The sequence below is a fragment of the Panthera pardus genome, unplaced genomic scaffold, assembly GCF_024362965.1.
Source record: "Panthera pardus isolate Hobbes unplaced genomic scaffold, ASM2436296v1 HiC_scaffold_11, whole genome shotgun sequence".
NCBI lineage: Eukaryota > Metazoa > Chordata > Mammalia > Carnivora > Felidae > Panthera > Panthera pardus.
In genome coordinates this window covers 70153447-70172268 of record NW_026526666.1, presented here as the reverse complement: position 1 = coordinate 70172268, position 18822 = coordinate 70153447, and the positions used below count along the sequence as shown (strand labels likewise).

General features: G+C 51.2%; 2 protein-coding genes across 2 annotated transcripts; one reads left to right on the top strand and one right to left on the bottom strand.

The window, feature by feature from the left end:
* Nucleotides 1-8959: 8959 nt before the first annotated feature.
* Nucleotides 8960-9690, bottom strand: P3R3URF (PIK3R3 upstream open reading frame). Its single transcript, XM_053895866.1, has 2 exons — nucleotides 9390-9690; nucleotides 8960-9106 (listed from the first exon to the last, which is right to left on the bottom strand). Exons 1-2 carry the CDS (start codon nucleotides 9634-9636, stop codon nucleotides 9063-9065), a joined length of 291 nt encoding a protein of 96 aa, XP_053751841.1. The 5' UTR covers nucleotides 9637-9690; the 3' UTR covers nucleotides 8960-9062.
* Nucleotides 9691-13315: 3625 nt separating this feature from the next.
* Nucleotides 13316-18212, top strand: TSPAN1 (tetraspanin 1). Its single transcript, XM_019449448.2, has 8 exons — nucleotides 13316-13458; nucleotides 13904-13968; nucleotides 16418-16624; nucleotides 16832-16906; nucleotides 17023-17121; nucleotides 17201-17356; nucleotides 17457-17540; nucleotides 17724-18212. The coding sequence occupies exons 2-8, from the start codon at nucleotides 13912-13914 to the stop codon at nucleotides 17769-17771; spliced, it is 726 nt and encodes a 241-aa protein (XP_019304993.2). The 5' UTR covers nucleotides 13316-13458; nucleotides 13904-13911; the 3' UTR covers nucleotides 17772-18212.
* The last annotated feature ends 610 nt before the right edge of the window (nucleotides 18213-18822 follow it).

Genomic DNA, 18822 nt, shown 5'->3' with positions numbered 1-18822 from the left:
GCCACAGACATGTCCAAAACTGAATTCAGCTTCCCCTCAAACGTATTACCCTTCCTGCTCCCTATCTCAGAGAATAGCATCACCCAGGGGACTCAAATTGGAGATCAGGATATGGTCCTCACAACTCCTTCTCACTTATGTCTCTCATTCCATCACCAAGTCCTGTCATTTCTACCTCTCAGATCCATCCATTTCCTCCCATCCCAGGGCTGCTGCTGTAGTTCGTGCCACTACCCACCTCTTCACAGGTCTCCTGGCCTCTACCCTGCACATCTCCTCCTGCCACTGATGAAGATGCCTCAATAGCTCTCAGAAAACCAGCCTCAGTAATTGTAAGTCCCCCACCTTGCCCCAGTTTGGTCCCAGCTTACCTTTCTAACCTCATCTCCACTCCTTGCCTCATGTCTGTAGTTTCCCCAAATTCACTGTCCTGTTTCTCACCTGCCTGTTTTTGCTCATGTCATTCCCTGTCATTAATGTTCTTCTCTTCCTCTCTTTTCCACTGACTAGCTCCTTTTCATATAAGACTTAGCTCAGATTTCCATTCTTCCAGAAGGCTTTTTGCTCCTCCATTCCCCACACACTCCCAAACTAGATTAAGTGTTCCCCTTGTTGCCACTTACTGAGCACTGTTCCAAGCACCTTTGATGCCTTAACTCATCTAATCTTCACAGCAAACCCTGTGTCTAGGCTCTCCTATTACTACTTTACAGGTAAGAGAACTGAAGCTTATAGAAGTTGAAGCAAAACTACCAAGGCCAAATAAGTGCCTAGTAGTCTATTTACTTTTTTTTTTCCTTAATAAAAAAATCTGCATTGTTCTTTTCTGATTATGAAAATACCAAGAAAAAGGTAAGAATTACTCTTCTTTTTGTCATTTTGGTGAATTCCCTTGGTCTGGCATGCAGTAGGCAAAGTAAGCGCCAGTTCTCTATGCCTATATATACATGCTGATTTGGATAGCATTTTATATAAACTGTTCACACCCTTCCTGCAGTTTCCTGAATCTGGAGCTCTTGGGAGTGCACCGAGCACCCCCCTCCCGCTTCCATCCAGTCCCTAGTAGTACCAGGCTCTCGGTCCTCTGAGGTGTAACTACAGCTTACTTTCCCGGCGAGATGAGGACAGGGACGGGTCGAATTGGTTCTTAGTGCACAGACCACATCTGTACACAAACCAGAGTCCAGAGACCAGGCGAGGTGACGAGCGGCGCTCAGGCTTGGGGCGGCCCCTCCCAAGGCCCGGGATTCCCCCTCGCTCCACCCCCACGCTCTCCAGCCCCACACCTTCTCACCTCTGTACCCAAACCTCAGGCCCGGACCTCGAGGCCACGGTCCCGCCCGCCCCAGGTGCCCCCCACCCCCACACTCCTACGCCTCGGGTCTTCCGCACCGCGGCTTCCGGCTGCCCACTCAGCGCACCCGAGGCACCCGGCTCGGTTAATTACAGCCCCGCCCCCAGGCCCCTGGCTGCCTCAGCAGCCCAACTCCCGGGCTCCCACCGCGTCCCCGGCTGCAACCGCGGAAGCTGCTAACTGGGAAACTACCGGCCCCGTCCCCCACCCAGTTCAAGGCCCTGGCGCCCTTGGGTCAGGGCCGGAGGAGGCAGGCACTTCCAGACAAGTGCTGGCGCCGGGTGCGTCGCACTTGACGGAAAGGACGCCTGAGAATAAATCCGGAGCGGATTTGCATCACATCAGCAGGGGAGGGCTCGCTGCCACCGAAGTTCCAAAGCGGAGGACGTCCCCGACCTGTCCCGGCCCAGTGGCGGGTTTAGGAGCAGTGGGGAGTGGGAGGGAAGCTGCTTAAAGGGAAGAGGTGTGTGCCCTGGCCGCGAAAGCTGGGGCAGGAAGCCAGCTAGTGGGGAGTAATCTCCTCTCCTTGGCTGGGCTGGACCTCAGCCTGGGCTTGGGTCCTCGTGGAAGGAAGTGGGGACAGAGGTTTTCTGTGCATGTATGTAACTTGGATGAAAGGAAACAGCGCGGCCCGGACTGGTGGGAGAGCCTAGCAATCCCCACCCATACTGCTAAGACTCTCCCAGCCGTGGTCTTCTGAGATCCCCCTACCGCCGCGGGAGCCCTTGTATCCCGGTGGCCTGAACCTCTGTGACTACTGTGTGCTCATAGAGCAGACAGTCCTGACCTCAGGTCCTAGCCTTGGCTTAGACTATAGGCCATCAGACTTCCACTCCACCCACATGGCCAGTCTTTGCAGGGCAACTCATTCATGTCTTTCTGTGAGGCTGCTCATGCTGTCTCTCAGCCACAAAGTCTTTTACCCCTTTTTATCAGCTAAAATATTGCTCCCTCTTTAAGCCCAGCTCTAAAACCACCTAAAGATCTTCACTGAAGCCTAAGGGTCAGTGCCCCTGCCTCTCTAGGCCCCCAGTGTACAAAGTCTGGACTTCTCTTTTAGCCCTGACACTTCTCTTGGTGTATCTACCAAGCCTGTTTTCTCTGTTAGACTGCAAGTTTTCAAGAAAAAGAGTCAGGACCGATTCAACTGTGTCCTCAGTGCCAATGGGAGTGTCTGGGACTTGGTGGGGACAGCACTGGCTGCTGTGTGATCTTTGGCAAGTCCTCTCCCTTTCTGAACTTCAAACTCCTCCCTCACCCTTACAGTGAAGGATTTGGATGAAACCGTCCCCAGGGTTGCCTCCAGCTCTGACCCTGTGAGCCAGTGACTTCCTGGATCCCCAAGCCTCATATAATGACCAATATTGGGAAGGGCAGGGGTCAGGGTTCCATTTGAAATTCTTCCACTTCCACTTGAGTCAGTTAACAGAGGCAACTGTAGGAGCCCCTGGGTGACTCAGAGAGTTAAGCATCAGCCCTTGGTTCAGTTCGTGATCTCATAGTTCGTGAGTTTGAGGCCTGCATCGAGTGAACAAGAGCTACACTTCTCTCTCTCTCCCTCTCTCTCCGTCCCTGGCTCACTTGTGCCCTCTCTCTCTTAAAAAAAAACAAAACAAAACAAAAACAAAAAAACAGAGGCAACTGTGCAAGGTTGATGAAGCTTAGGAATCCAAAAGTTTCTAGGAACTTCAAGGAGGTGAGTCTAGTGACAACACACCATGATGCTAACCCAGCTGGAAAGTCCCCTGCCCCCAAGGTTCCAGGGGCCTGACAACCAGTGCCAGCAGGGGTGGGGGTGTGTAGTGGGGGTGGGGGTGTGGGGTTGGTTAGGCCATCCCAGAAAGTGAAGAACCCCCCCATTCACAGCCCCTCTCCAACCGATACACACTATCTCCAGGAACAGTGGCAGCAGTCCCTTAACCCCCTGAAGACCAGCCCAGGACCACCCTACTCTCCACTCCAACCCCCTACACACCCACCCCACCCCAGCTCTCTCCAATCTGAGTTGAGAACACCCAGAGTCCCCAAGAGGAGACTCAGTTCAGCTCTCTCATAGCACAGGCTGTCAGCCCCTATTGCACACTTCCTTAAAAGGAACTCCTTAAATTCGGGGTCAGCCACATGGATTACCTTCACTTTACCCGTTGAAGCCACATGGATTAATGCTAATCTGAAAACACAGCCCTCAAATTAGGACAGACCTAGCTGAGTTTCCAGTCCTCCCTAGCTGAATGACCTTAGGCATGTTATTTATCTTCTTCGAGCCTCAGTTCCTTCATCTATAAAATGGCAGCAATGATTTATATACACAGTGGTTGTGAGCATCCTATAAGATTTATAAAACACCTGTCATAGGAACTGACATATGTAGGATGGCAAATGTAAGTATTATTTATATTCCCTATTCCCTCCATTTTCCCTGAAGCTGCCTGACCCTTTCTCTGGAAGCTGGGAATGCAGACGTCTAAAATGGAACTGATCTGGACAAAACCAGGACTATGAAATAATAAAACCTGTGCATAGGACTCAATTATAGACTTCAAAAGAAAGCAAAGGATGTTTGAGGGACACAATTTGCCAAAGGTCATATAGCAGATGGAGGTAGGTAGAATGGCAGGCAAGCAGGGAGAGGGAGGCAAATGGGGATGTGGGCCGAGGTCGGGGCTGAGGTCGGGGCTGAGGTATTGAGCTGAATCCAAGGACTGACAGCCGAACAAGAGGGTCTCCAACTGACATTGCCCTGTTTCCCATGCCCAGAAGGGCTTGGCATTTGCCTCTCTCTGGAACTGCTCCTTCTGGATTCCTGAGTTTGCAGTAGTTTCCCAGAAATGCTAGGTAAATATCCCTGTTGTTTACTGAGTTCCCATACTGACAAGAGTCCCCATACCAAGTGCTGCCTCATCTTTGGCTCCTTCTTCGGAGATACTTCTCCCAGCACCACCCCAGGCAGATGCCCTCCACAAGGTCCCTTACCAAGGCCTTGCTAGGGGCTCTGCACCCCACCTACCCCACAGCATGATCTTGTTCACGGGTCAGCATCTTCTTTGGAGAGTCTGCTCTTCCCAGCAGCTCCAAGAAATTGTGGTATATGAAATATTTTCTACTTAGTACTTTTCTTCCCAAAAAAGTCAGACGTGGCTTGCCATTCCATTACTAACCTTTGAAAATGTCTTGGGGCTGGTGTTATTCCCACTCTTGGAGAAATCGGAGGAATTGTGGCTGGTGTACTTGCGACTTGATAATTTTTTCTCTAGGCTAGGTTTTCTTCTTCTTCTTCTTCTTCTTCTTCTGCTTCTGCTTCTGCTTCTGCTTCTGCTTCTTCTTCTTTTAGTTCCCCTCTCTTTCTCCCCCTCCTGCCACCCCACCCCCCTCATCGTCAGGAACCAAGATATGTCCTCTTGGAAGTTATCTGTTCTGTCTGGTTTATTACAGGCTTCTTAACTTATCCTAAGCTCATATGTCCTGAGCTCTCCGCCTCCTTCTTAGTGTTCATGTGTGAACTCCTTTGCCCATCCCCAATGAGGGAACCTCTAGTTTATTTATTTATTTTTTAAGTTCATTTATTTTGAGAGAGAGAGAGAGAGAGAATGGGCAGAGAGAGGGAGAGAGAGAGAATCCCAAGCAGGCTCTGCACATCAGCACAGAGCCCCATGTGGGACTCAAACCCACAAACTGAGAGATCATGACCTGAGCTGAAATCAAGAGTCAGAGGCTTAATGGACTGAGCCACTCAGGTACCCGGGAATCCTCTAGTTTAGACATTCACCTGAAGGTAAGGATTTCACTAATTGATTTCTCAAGACTTCTAATTCAAGGATACTCTAAACTTATGATCTGGGAGTCAGTGATGCCAGAATTCTATATTCCTGATTCTGTAACTCAGATTTCACCATGCTAGAATTCTGTGATGCTAAGATTCCATGACTCTGGATTCTATGCATTTAGAATTTTATGTTTTTTTGTGTTTCATGAATTTGTCATTGACTTAGTGACAATAACCAGGATTCACTTGTCCTGGGTTTCTGTGTTTGTTTTCCACAGGATGGAAGTCTCAGTTCTGGGCTCCCTCCTCTGAATTCACTGAAGGCAGGGAAGGAGATGATTAGATAGGTAAAGGTAACATTCCCACTTCCCCTGGGGCTTCAGGGCAGCCCAGCATTCAGTCCACCTCCCTCCCCCCAAGTCATTTGGGCTGCAAGTATTTGAGTGTAGCAGGAAAAGCAGGCTCCTTTGCAGCCCTTCCACCCAGCTTCCTTTCCTCCCTGGCCTGCCCCGCCCCAGGATCCGGGAAAGAAAGTTAACTGGGAGGCTGGCCCGGTCAAATGGGCAGAGGGGGAGGGAGGGCTGAGTACAGGGCAGGGCAGGTAGCCAATGAAGTAGGTATGGGAGATTCCCCAGGGAGCCCTGTAGCTTTCTCCGAAGGTGAGGAAGGAACAGAGGACGGAAGTGGGGGTGTGGGTGAGGGTACTGGTCAGGGTGGGGTGACCAGTATTGCATTGTAAGGCTGGAGCTGGGCTTCCTGCCATTGACCCATTGGTGACAAGGGACCTCCAGCCTGGCGCCCTGGGAGTGGTCTGGTCTGGTCCCTACCCATTGACTTTGTGTTTCTGTGTCTGACTCAGACTCCCAGGAAAACCCAGAGGGCAGAAATTGGGGATGGGGAAACTGATCCTCCAGGGGTCCTTCCTGGGAGGGCCACCTGAGGCCAAGAAAGGGGACAGGACTTTCCAAGGATCACACTAGGGTTTGGGACAGAGCAAGGACTGGAATTCTGAGCTCCAGCTTGCAGCCCAGAGCTGTTCTCCCAACACTCCAAAAGGTCCCAGTTTTACAAAATGCTCCCACAACAGGACAGCTTGGCCGGACTCTGGGATGGAGGACGGGCCCGCCCCCAGGCAGCCTCCCCAGAGCTGTCTGGACCCCTCCTCCAGCCCCCAGGCACTTGGCTGAAGCTGCCAAACCCGATTTTCCGGTGGCTGCCCAGAAGCTGGCTGGAGCGGGAAGCCTTCTCTGGGCCGGGACCCCTCAGGCCACTGTCCTCTTCCTCCTGCCCTTCTGCCCCCACCACTTGCTCTTACTCGGAGCTGTGCCACCACCACTTCCTCCTCTGTCAGCCAGCAGTCTCCCCTGCCCAGCACCAGGAGGTGTGATCCAGCACTGCCCCTCTCTGTTTCAGTTTTCTCATCTGCAGATGGAGGACTAAGGACTGGCTTGACTCCCAGGGATCAACTGTGAGGAGGCTCCAGAACAAAGGGGCTGTGAATAACAGTGGCTCCCCACTTGGGTGGTGGGTTGGTGCAATGTTGGAAGCACAGCCTGGGGTGTGAGAAGGAAGCTCTGTTCTGGAGTGTGCTTTTGGGGTAGAAGGTGCAAGGTAAAGGAGGGTGCCCCTCTGGTGTCCTCAGGCTATCTCATGAGACAGAAAGAGACAGAGAACATCCATCATCCCGGACTGAGTCCCCTTGTTACTAATGTTCAGAGTTCTTGCCACAGTTTGGTGCTGTGCCTGTGTGGTCTGTTTAATGTCTGTCTCCCACCGAGCTGTAACACCCACCAGGAAGAACTCCTGCTGTCTTGCACACTGCTCTATCTCCAGAACTTGGCACCCTCCCTGGCACATGGCAGGCACTACTGCCTGAGACAGAGTTTCAGACTGAAAAGCAGAAGCAGAGGCACCCTAGGGGCTGGAGACCAGCCGGGTGTGCTCACCTAACCAGGCTCCTGCTCCAGGCTGCCACATGGCCCAGGCCTCTTCCTCTGGGGTTCTCAACCTCCAGGGAGCCCTGCTGGGGTGGGAATGAGTGAGCTGTACCCAGTCATCTAGGGGTCACCTAGACTGGAGTGGTGGGTGCCCTCTGGCTGCAGCTGCCTCTGGGAGCCTGGAGGGGGAGGGGCCGAGGAGAAGCCCGTCATTGCAGAGGGAGCTAAAAATAGCCAGAAGAGATGATGTCATCAGGTTCCCACAGCTCAGCACCCCCCTCACTCACACACACACACACATCCTCACAGACACAGATACACACAGACACAAGTGTGGACATACACACACACACACACACTCTGCTAGGGGAGGGAAGTTTCTGGGTTCCTGGGCTGCAGGGGCAGGGAAGTCTGGTGAGTGTGTCTGCACGTGTGCAGGTGTCTATGTGTGCCTGGGTTTGCATGAGTGTGATTGCATGTTTCTATCTATATGCTTATATGCTTGTCCAGATGCATGCATGTCTGTGTGTTCATTTGTAGGCATGTGTATGTGCTGTTACATATGCCATGTGGGGAGGGCCATGTGCATTAGTGTCAGTGTTTATCTCTGTTTATAAGTATGTACTTGCATGCACCTGTGTTTGTTGCTTTGTGTGTCTGTGAGTCTACTTATATTTACATGTCTGCATATGTTCATGGACTGTGGCATGTGTCTTTATATGTGTGGGCCCCTCTGTGGATCTTGGGCACTAGCCCAGCCACCTTGCTGCCTCCCCCTTCCCCCCACCCCAGCCAGCACTGTCTGGGCATGATGTGTCAGTGAATTCTCTGCCGCTTCCTCCTCTCAGGGTCCCAGTCTCCGGCAAGCCTTAGAGTGGAAGGACACAGACACAGTTCATTTTTTCCTCACAGGCTTCTTAAACCCCAGGAGGCCAGGCCAAAGCTCTCAGACTTCACTCTCACCCCCACCCCGCAGGGAAGGGAGCCCTGGACACACACCCAGGCATAAAGTGACACCTCAGAGACCGAGTCCCTCACAACGTTTCCCACCACTGAGACACAATTCCATGGAGATACACCCCACAGAAATGCAGCTACAACTGATGACACATGGGCACACACTCAGAAATCCAAATGGAAAATCCCCAGGCCAGAGTGCTTAACACCCTCCCCCTTTCTGGACTCAAACTCAGTCTTGCCCCACCCCTAACCACCGCAGCTCAGCTGACAGTCCTGGAAAACACTGGCCTCGGGGAACAGCTAGGGGGCTGAAGGTGACCAGTCCTCCTCAGAAGCAACCCTCTCCTCCTTCAGGCTGCCCCTCACCCTCTCTCCTGACCTTCATTCCTCTTAGCTGAAGCCTCTGTCTGGCACACCAGTAGCCTTACCCTCGGCACACAGCCGGCCACAAAGTCACAATCTATTGCAGAGGCACACTCAGCCACATGTCTGCTCAGACTCCCATCTCCACACACACTCAGACACACACACCAACAGCTACTTCTGCACACTGGCCATCATAGGCACAGAGCCACATAACATCTCACATTCAAGCACTCGTGGAGTTACACTCAAGTAGTGAAATCTCTTTCATCCTATCTCTTTCTGATCTGTGCCTCTACCTCCCTCCTCAAGGATCTGGCTCCCTATAACTTCCAAGATGTCTATGGAGACCCTTTTCCCTGTGCAGTGCAGGAAGGATCCCTACCTCCCAGGGCAGATCAAAAGCTGAGGCCAAAGATGGAGAAATGGTGTGTGTTGCCGACCTTGTCCTGTCCTTCCATTGCCTAACTGTGATCCCTGCTGTTGTCACTAAAGCCCGCCCCTGGGAGCATTCAGCCCCAACCCTGCCCTCATACCCTGATGCATATTTATCTGGAAACACCTTGGAATGGAGTAAGGCAGTTGGAGCAGAATTGATTGTATTTGTCTGCTGTTAACCACCCAGGGCCCTTAGGAGATGCAGGTCCGGAGACAGCCAAGCTTCTGGACTAGTTTCTGGACATTTCTAGAAGATCAGAAAGCTGCCAGGTTGACAGAGGTGTCTGAGAACTAAGGAGAAGAAGGAAAGGGAAGAGTGTGAGGAAGACAGCAGTTCTGGAAGCTCTACTGCTCTTAGATTCACAGTCTCCCAAGCCCTCTGCTTTTAGTCAATATGCCCTCCATTAAGGCTCTGAGCCTTTAGGATGTCTACTATCAAGACCCCACCATACTTTTGGGGTGGTATTTCTCACAGAGTGTGCCTCCTAGAATGCCTATGCGGGGCTAAAGTGGGGGAAAACTAATGGCTCTATTTTGCCAACCCCCCCACCCTGCCTCAGGGCCCTTGGCTAACCTGGTGGTGGAAGGATCCACACACTGGTGGTGGTGACGGTGTGAGTGTTGTTGATATCTGTGGCCAGGGTGGCAAAATTGGTGGCTGCAGTGGTAGGAGTTCTGCCTTGGGGTTTCTGCCGATACCTTCTACGGCTACACTTGAACATCCTGGGAAATCGAGGCCTAGGCCAGCCCATCCCTGGCCTGCGGTAGCGGAATCTTAAGCCCCGGGGCCGAGGGGCACGGGCAAGCTGAGAAGGGCCCATGGGCACAGGGAGCTTCTGTAGTGTGCCTGAGGGCACTACTGGCCAGGGCAGCTGGGGCCTCTATGACATAGAGTCTGCATAAGGGCGGTGCTCTTTATTATAGGTCCTGGTCCCCAGCCCATCCCCATGGGTCAGACTTCCTCACAATTCTCTCCACAGGTCCAGCCCAAGGGCCAGAAAAACCTCAGCTTGGCCCCTAGGGAAAAGGAACTCTGAGTAGGGGAAAATTACTCCCTCACTTTCTCATTTATCCGCATTAACAATATTAACAATATTTATTAAGCATTTACTGTGTGTCAAACAGTACTGAGTACTTTACAAACACTATCTCTTTAATCCCACAAAGTTTAAACTCTATCATTATTCCTATTTCATATACAGTCGATTCTCATTATTCATAGTAGTTAATAAAGTCGTCACCACAAATAGTGCATTAGTAAATTGAGCCAATGCATCTACAGGGTTAGATTCCTACCAGTCTCTGGTCACAATTTTTTCGTCAACTGATCAATCAGAACATGACCTTGTTTTATGTGTTTCTGTTTAAAGACACCTAATTCAGGGGTGCCTGGGTGGCACAGTCGGTTAAGTGTCCCGACTCTTGAGCTCCGCTCGGGTCATGATCTCAGTTTGTGAGTTCAAGCCCCACATTGGGCTCTGCGCTGATGGTTCAGAGCCTGCTTGGGATTCTGTCTCTCCCTCTCTCTGCCCCACCCCAGCTTGTGCGCACTCTCTCTCTCAAAATAAATAAATAAACTTAAAAAAAAAGGTACCTAATTTAAAATATACTGTTGAATCATTAACATTGAACTCATAGCCAACACCACTATAGCTTGTACCTGGATGACATATCATATGTCCTCTGTAAGGCACATCACAGGCTTCTTGTGCTTAGCAACACTAGACAACACTTCAGCATTATTTGATAAATGGCAAAATCATCAACAAAACACAGAAATGCATAAAATGTGACACTAAATAGCCCACAAGAAGAACATGTGTTTATATTATAAGAGGTGAAACAAGAAGGTAGAGTATCCTCTTGTTCAACCTCAGCTGAGAACAAGAGAATGAGGCAGCTCAAAATTTTTACAAATGTCCATGAATGACCACCAAAGTGACACGAGTATTGGTTTGGGGTTACAGATGAATTTTAGTCAGTAGGCAAATTCACAGATATGGAAGCCATGAATAATGAGGATTGACTGTATAAGGAAACTGAGGCTCAGTTAGGTGAGGTCACACAATTAGAGACAGGGAGGGGTTCAAATCCATGATGGCTCTAGGGCCCAAAGCCCAGACAGTTAACTCTTGCTGTTCTGCACTCATTTATTCATTTAATCATCCAGGAGATGTTCACTAACAACTTCATATGTGCTGGGCTCTGGGGATGTAGATGGAGGTGACATGGCCCCAATTCTTCTTGAGTGGGAAGAGAAAGCCATGTGGATAATCAGTGCAGGTGGAGGAACAGCTAGGTCCCCAGGGGATGTAAGTTGCGTCAACCCGGGGTTTATTTCCTTTCTTGTAGGTGACAGTGTTGTCAATGGTTCTGCCAGGCCTTGCACTGAGTTGTTGTGGGACTATGGACTTGTCCTTTCTCCCTCCACACTCTCTTTCCCTCCTATTTCACCTCTAGTCCTCCTTCCCAGCCTCTGCTGTTTCTCTGTTCCTGCAGGAGCCTGCCAGCAGATTTTAGGGTCCTCAGCACCACCCTATACAGCCTCACACCTACCTACTCCCCCTCTAGCCTCTTCTCTTGCTATCCTCAGTCTTAGAAAATGGACCTTTCTCCCATCAACTTCTAGCCACTACACCCATAAACCCACTTTGCCCTTGGCCTTCTTCCTCAAGTCCCAGACCAAGGCCTCTTCCTCTGCTCTTTCTGGATGTCAGCTCTTCCTGCCTTCTCAGAGATTCTATCAATATAGACAGTCTGCTTGGTGGTTAAGATACAGACTCTGGCACCAGGCTGACTAGGGTTGAATCCTGGCTCTGCCACTTATGAGCTGTGTGATCATGGCAAGTGCCTAACCTTCCTGTGCCTCTGTTTCCCCGTATTTAAAAAGGGGATAAAAGAGAATCTATCTCATAGAATGGTTGTGAAGAGGGGAAAAAAGACTATATATGTAATGCATTTAAAACACGATCTACACAACTATTAGTGTCATCAGCCCTCCTCTCTCCCCTGTTTCTTCACTGCCTCTTCCCATTATAAAAAAACAAAACAAAGTGTCAACTATATTCAAATTTTTAAAAAAATTTTAAAAGTCCACTTCATCCAACTCATACCCCCTCTGGTGATGATTCTTCCCACTCTGACCTCCCACTCTGTGGTCATTCTCATTTGTCCCAGAGTGGTGAGAAAATCTTATTTTAAAACTCTATATAACTATTCTGTTATACAGACCAGGACACAGAGGCTTGAAACTGAGTCTAAGAAGGGGCGCCTGGGTGGCTCAGTAGGTCAAGTGTCTACCTCTTGATTTCGGCTCAGATCATGGTCTCACAGTATTAAGCCCCATGTCTGGCTCTGCGCTGATAGCATGGAACCTACCTGTGATTCTCTCTTTGCTCCTCTCCCATGCTTTCCCTCTCCCTCTCTCTCTCTCAAGATACATTTTAAAAATAAAAAGAAAAATAAACGAGTCTAAGAAATGCCCCTGGGGTTGCACAGCTAAGAAGCAGTAGAACCAGCATTGGAGTACCTGGTCTGAGTGATTCCAAGGCCAGAACTTCCCCAGCACCTCAATGTCAGGCGGCAGCATTAGAGTGGAAAGTAGGACCAGCAGCGGAAAGAGGCAGGCAGGAGTTCAAATTAAACCCTGAGGGATTTTTGTAGAACGGGATTGCTGAGCCTTCAAATTGGGGTGATGTTTTTGTGGGACCACGGTGCCACCTGCTGGCAGAAAAGAAAGGGGTGCTTAACGCAGATTGCTTAGAATACTGGATCGCAGCGGAGGGGGGGGAGCAAGAGAAAGGATGGGAAGGGAGCCGAGTAAGGAGGAAAGAAGGGAGGAGAAAGATGGGGAAATTGAGATTTTGCAGAGGGAAAAGGACTAGGAGTCATTTGCTGCTCAGAAGAGGGGACAGAAGCTACTAAACCTTGGACATTTCCTTGAAAGTATAGATGTGCTTGAGTGTGTGTGTGTGTGTGTGAGAAACAGAGACAAAGAAACACAGAGAGACTTTAAGAATGTACCTCAGATGTTGCTTTGTTGTTTCTTAGTTGCTGGGATCCGTCCACACATAGGTCAGAGTATGTGTGTTTGCATGTGTTTGTGTGCACGCTCACGAGAGCTAGTAGGTGTTTATGTACATATCTCTGTGTGTGTATACAAATGGCAGCTTGGGCAGAGGTGTGCGTGCCTGTGAGCACACAGGGTGTATGAATGTATCAGCAGATGAGGGCTAAGAAGCATATGTGCCCGGTGGTGGTGGAGGGCACCCAGAAATTCTGTGAGCTGCTTGTTTACCCTCAGATTTCTCTTCCTTCTTCAGATCAGGAAAGGTGTTGCTGCGGTTGGTGTTGCCAGGCCGACGAGGCCCGCTGCTCCAGTGGCTGTGGGGACAGATCTCCAGGCAGCAGGGGGCAGCAGGGCAAGAGGAGGCTGAGTGACTGCTGGGTGGGGCAGACGGGAAGGCAAGCAGAGGAGGAGGCCTTGAAAAGCTCTGCCCCGCCTACAGGTGAGCAGTGGTGTGTGAGAGCCAGCCCCTTCTCACTGCCTGCCCACTCAAGTGGCAATTCCCTGGAGTTGCCTGTCCCCTCTGGAGCCTCAGCAGATTCTTCTTTCAGAACTCACTACCAAGAGCCCTGAACAGGTGATGGTATAGGATAGGGATTATCCTATAAAGTGAAATCAACCTGTAAACAGGTTTGGGAAGCTGGGAGGCCAATGGAGAGGGTCTGGAAAGAGTCTAGGGCTGGGTTGGGAGAGAGGTCCAGGACATAGTCGTGCCAAGGAAGGGCATGAAGCAATCTGTAGTGTGGGGGCTAGGTTTGGGGCGCCAGCGGGGAAACCTGGGGTGTTAGTATCTCAGAATGTCAGGTGCTGGTAGAGGTCTGGGGCAGTACAAAGAGGTAGGGGTGTCAGGAGGATTTGGGAAAAGTCCTGAGGTGTCAGAGTCTAGATTCAGGGGAATTTTGGTGATTTATGGGTCCTGGATGCTGGAGTCTGCTATGTCAGGGTCCAAATGGCAGAGCCAGTCCAGGGGCCAGTGGAGGCACGTGGCACTAATTCCTAACTCACACTTGTCTGCCTCTCAGGAGCCACCATGCAGTGCTTCAGCTTCATTAAAACCATGATGACCCTCTTCAATTTCCTCATCTTTGTAAGTATGGGGGTTGTGGGCTCTTCGGGGCTCCCTATAAGAGTGGGTCACAACCTAAGCAGAGCCCAAGCTGGGAAATAGGACACTGCTGTGTCCAGACTCTGTGGTGCAAATTTCCCATTATGATAGGGTGCAGAATTCTCCCCAAATGCCAAGTCCTGGTCTCAGGAGCAGCCTGGCTGCTACACAAGTTGGGGAGGAGAAGCGTAGGAGAAGGTCCTCCCTTCCAGGAAACTTCAGCCCAGATTTAGCGCAGGGCAGTGTAGGCTAACAGGAGCGATTGTCCCCTTTTATAGGGACTGGGGGCCCAGTGAGAGGGAGAGGTTTGCCCAAGCTTACCTAGTGATCAAGGAAATTCAGTGGCCTCTGTAGGACAGGCAGCTGAAAGGAGAAATGCCTGAAGACCTCAGAGCAGAGAGTCGGCCTCAAGCAGCCTTTATTCATTCAACAAACCTCAAGCAGCCTTTATTCATTCAACAAACATTTATGTGCTAAGACTGTGCTAAGTGCTGGGGTGAAAGGTGAGCAAGCCCTTTCTCTGCCCTTGAGGATCTCAGATCCAGCAAAGCAGATAGGCAGACGGTGGCAACGTACTGTGTCTGGCCTTAGCAGAGGGGCTATGGGAGCCCACAGGAGGGGCCTGAACCCTGGTCAGAGAAGACTATCTGGAGGAAATAGGTGAGGCTGGGAATTTGCACTGGGTGAGGAGGTTGTAAAGCATGCAAAAAGACCCAGAGGCTATGAAATTGGATATTGTTCAGAAAACCAGGAACAGATTGTATAGGGCATGTTTGAGGAAGCTGAGTAATGAGGCGTGAACCCTGGAGATGGTGGTGGAGATGGGGAGAGATGGACAAAGACAAAGGCCTCAGATGGTGGCCAAGGGGCAGAAGGGGGGCAAGGCAGACAGAGGTTTTGGAGGTAATGTCTGTGGTTCTGGTATGAGCAACCTGGGGGATGTCCCACAGGCAGCTGCATACCCAATGGGGCTGCAGCTCTGGTTGGAGCTGGACATGGATATTTGGAAGTCATGTGACCACAAATGGTCAGTGAAGCCACTGAGTGGGTAAGAGCACTCAGGCAGAGTGACCTCTGAGAAACCCAACTTATTATGTGGAGAAATGGCCACCAGGAAGCAGATAGAGAAAGAGCAGTGGAAAGAAATCAAGGAGAGCACAATCTCAGAGAGATCAGAAGGGCATGGCACATGAAGTGTCCACCAGATTTAGCACAGCATGGCACCACAGACCTTGGAGCCACACTAGAGTGGCTTAGAGTCAGTGAAAAGTGAGGAAGTAGAGACAGGAAGTGTAGATGGATTTTTGGAGAAATTGGGCTAGAGGTGAATAACCTGACTCCAATATGGTCCATGACTTGGGCTTCTTTTAGCTTCAGGGTACTAGCCTTTATCCATATATCTGGAGAAGGCAAAGGGATCCCAGCAATATGGAGATAGTAGGGGCTCCGGTCCGAGGGGGTTAAAGGCAAATCCGGTTTGGTTTCTGGCCTCTGTTGGTCAGGCTTTGCCAGGCTGGGCAGGGCAGGGCAGGTCTCAACCTCCTTGAAATTTGACCCTTGTAGGCTGGGAGCCCAGCTCTCTGTCCTTGGGCAAACATGCCTGGGATCCAGCCACAATCTGCCACCTGGTTCTAGCCTCAGTTTCTATAGCTGGGCACCAAGGTGATGTCAGGCTGATTCATCTGCTAATACTCTGGATCAGGATGGCTTTGCTCTAAGAGGTGTGGCGTCTGGACAGTGTACCTCCTGCCCAGTCTGGGCCTCAGAATCCCCTGAGGTTTGGGGTTGAGCAAGAGAGAGCCTCTAAAAGAAACCCTGGCTGTACTCCCCCTCTGGTGCCTCAGTTTTCCTGTGAGGCAAAGAGAGGTCTAGGTTAGATGAAGGGCAGGCCTGGAGTTTGATCCTGGAGAGGGGCCAAATGGGGCCTCAAGGTAGGTGTCCCTTCTCCCAGAGTCCCTCTCCAAGGTTGGAAGCAGGTGTAAACCTCAGCCCCACCTCTGTTGCCATGGTGACTGTTGAGCCTGCTCAAGCTACAACCCCACTGTTTCACCTATCAGAAGACAGAGGCGTTTCACTCTGCAAGGAAATGGGGTGGGGGGGGCGGGGATACCCTGCTGCCCTCACCTGCTTGTTTTCACTCCTAGCTATGTGGCTTGACCCTGACAGCAGTGAGGAAAAGTCTTGCCCTTCTCCCATCCTGTAGATATTTCTGAACGCCTGATCCCATTTATATCTGCATAGGTGCTGGCTATGGGTGGCCCAGCTCCCATTTTTCTGGCTCTACAGAATATTTTCCTCCGTGCAGGATGAGTTTTTAAGACTCCTTAGCCAATAAAGGGAGAAACTTTCTCATTTCCCATCTTCCTGACTCAACTGCGTGGTAAGGAGCTGCTTGCCCGCACTGTTTTATGGTCTGCCTCTCTGTCCCCAGCTGTGTGGCGTTGCCCTGTTGGCAGTGGGCATCTGGGTGTCCGTCGATGGGTCATCCTTCCTGAAGATCTTCGGGCCGCTGTCATCCAGTGCCATGCAGTTTGTCAACGTGGGCTACTTCCTCATCGCAGCTGGTGCTGTGCTCTTTGCTCTTGGTTTCCTGGGCTGCTACGGTGCTCAGACTGAGAACAAGTGTGCCCTCATGATGGTGTGTCAAACCCAGCTCCATAGGCCCATAACCGAGACCCGGGGCCCCCTCACCCTTGACACCAGGCTCTGGGGATCCCCAAACCGTGCTCTGGACTCCAGAGGCCTCAGCAGAGGGGGCAACTGCCTTGTTTTAATGGGTGGTGGGTTACAATAAGTGAGGCAGGAGGGACTGTCTCTAAAATTCAGACCTCTGTTCCCCATTCAGTTCTTCTTGATCCTCCTCATCATCTTCATCGCTGAGGTTGCAGCTGCTGTGGTTGCCTTGGTGTATACCACCATGGTGAGGAGTGGGGATGGGGCAAGGGGGAAAGATCGGGAAAAACCCTGCAAGTGGGCTGTGGCCTGTGAATGGCCACCTTCCCTACCAGGCCCTAAGCATTGACCTGCCCCATCCAGGCTGAGCACTTCCTGACATTGCTGGTAGTGCCTACCATCAAGAAAGACTATGGTTCTCAGAAGGACTTCACCCAAGTGTGGAACACCACCATGGCAGGGGTAAGGTGGGCTGGGGGAGATTTTGGAGTGGGGAGAAAAAACGAGGCCCCACTGACCACCCTTCCCTCCTCATTTCCAGCTCAAGTGCTGTGGCTTTAACAACTACACGGATTTTGAGGGCTCTCCCTACTTCATGAAGAACCATACCTTTCCCCCATACTGTTGCCTTGACGATGGCAATGGCACAGCCACAGAACCCTGCACCAAGGAGAAGGCTGATGACAACATTGTACAGGTGTGGTATGGAAGGTTGGGGGCTGCTTTAATGTCCTCAAAGTGCTGAATGAGGGAGGGGTGCAGCTGCTGACTATAGCCCCTCTCTTCCCTCCCCCAAGGGCTGCTTCAATCAGCTTCTGTATGACATCCGAACCAACGCAGTCACTGTGGGTGCTGTGGCAGCTGGAATTGGGGGCTTGGAGGTAAGGGGCATGAGGAAGTTGGGGCAGGATATCCCCACGGGATCAGGGTGCTTGACCCATCTTGGAGGCCTTGCAGGAGACAGACTTCTAACAGAGCTTCATGTAGAGTGTCTGGGAGGCAGGAGACTGAAGCGTAAGGACCCTGATCATATCCCTCATCTCTACCTATTCCTTTCCCACCAGCTGTCAGCCATGATCGTGTCCATGTATCTGTACTGCAATTTGAAGTAAGTCTGCTTCTGCCTCCGCCACTGCTGCCGCCACATAAGAACTGGGAAGAGGCATCCTGGCACTGTCAAGCGGCAGTGCTTGGGCTGAGGACAGGATCTAACAGTTTCATTTGGGCCAGAGTGGGCCCAGCCTTGCTGCTCTGGACTTGGGGCCAAATAGGGGACCACCCCCTTCCAGCTGTGCCTGAGTTTTCCTTCCAATGGTGGGGTTGGGGTCAGAACCTCTAAGGCAGTCAGTTCTCCTGCCCATACTTCCAGTCTGTCCCTTAAACCCTTGACACCCTTTCAAGCCAACGGGGCTCTCAGTGATCCCAGCAGCCCCGCTGCGGGATGAGAGAAAGGCACCCTAAAACATGGGCACATGCAAAATCAGCAGTCACCAGGCGGATGTGTAGAAGGCTCTTCAGAACTCATAACCCAATTAAAATGTCTCTGTTTGGAACTCTTTTCACGTATCCTTGGAGAGGCAGGCCCATCTTGCCTCACTTGGCCTCAGATTCCTATGGGGCTGGTGACTCAGAAGGCCCCTGGAAAGGTCACAAGGGTGGAGGTAGATGCCTATTTTCCCCCTTCATTTGGATTCCAGGCCTGGGAGGGAGCCTAACAGGGATGACCAAGAGGGCACTCGGGGAGGAACTGGGGGCTGGGCCAGTCTGCCTTCCCATAATGTCGGAGGACTTTGGCCTGAAACTACCCCCTCCTGGGTGGGGGCAGTGGACTGGAAAGCTATGAAAATAACAAGCCTGTGCCCAGGTGGGGGTGGAGAGACAAGAAATACTGCCAAGGCAATGGGAGGGTCACTTCTTAGGCTCTGGAATCCCTCCAGAAGCCCCCATCAGAGGATCCAAGCTGCCTACCCTTCTCACTCAGGCAAAGCCCATACCTGTCCTTGCCTTGGGGATTTTAGAAAGAACTTTGTTTATTTTGGTCTTGGCTTGCCTCTGGGACTCTACAGATCTGATCTCTTAATCTTAACCACCCCCAAGCTCTAGAAACTGTGCCTAGAAAGGCCAAGTGACTTGTTCCACGTCCACAACCTTCCCTGAAGGGCT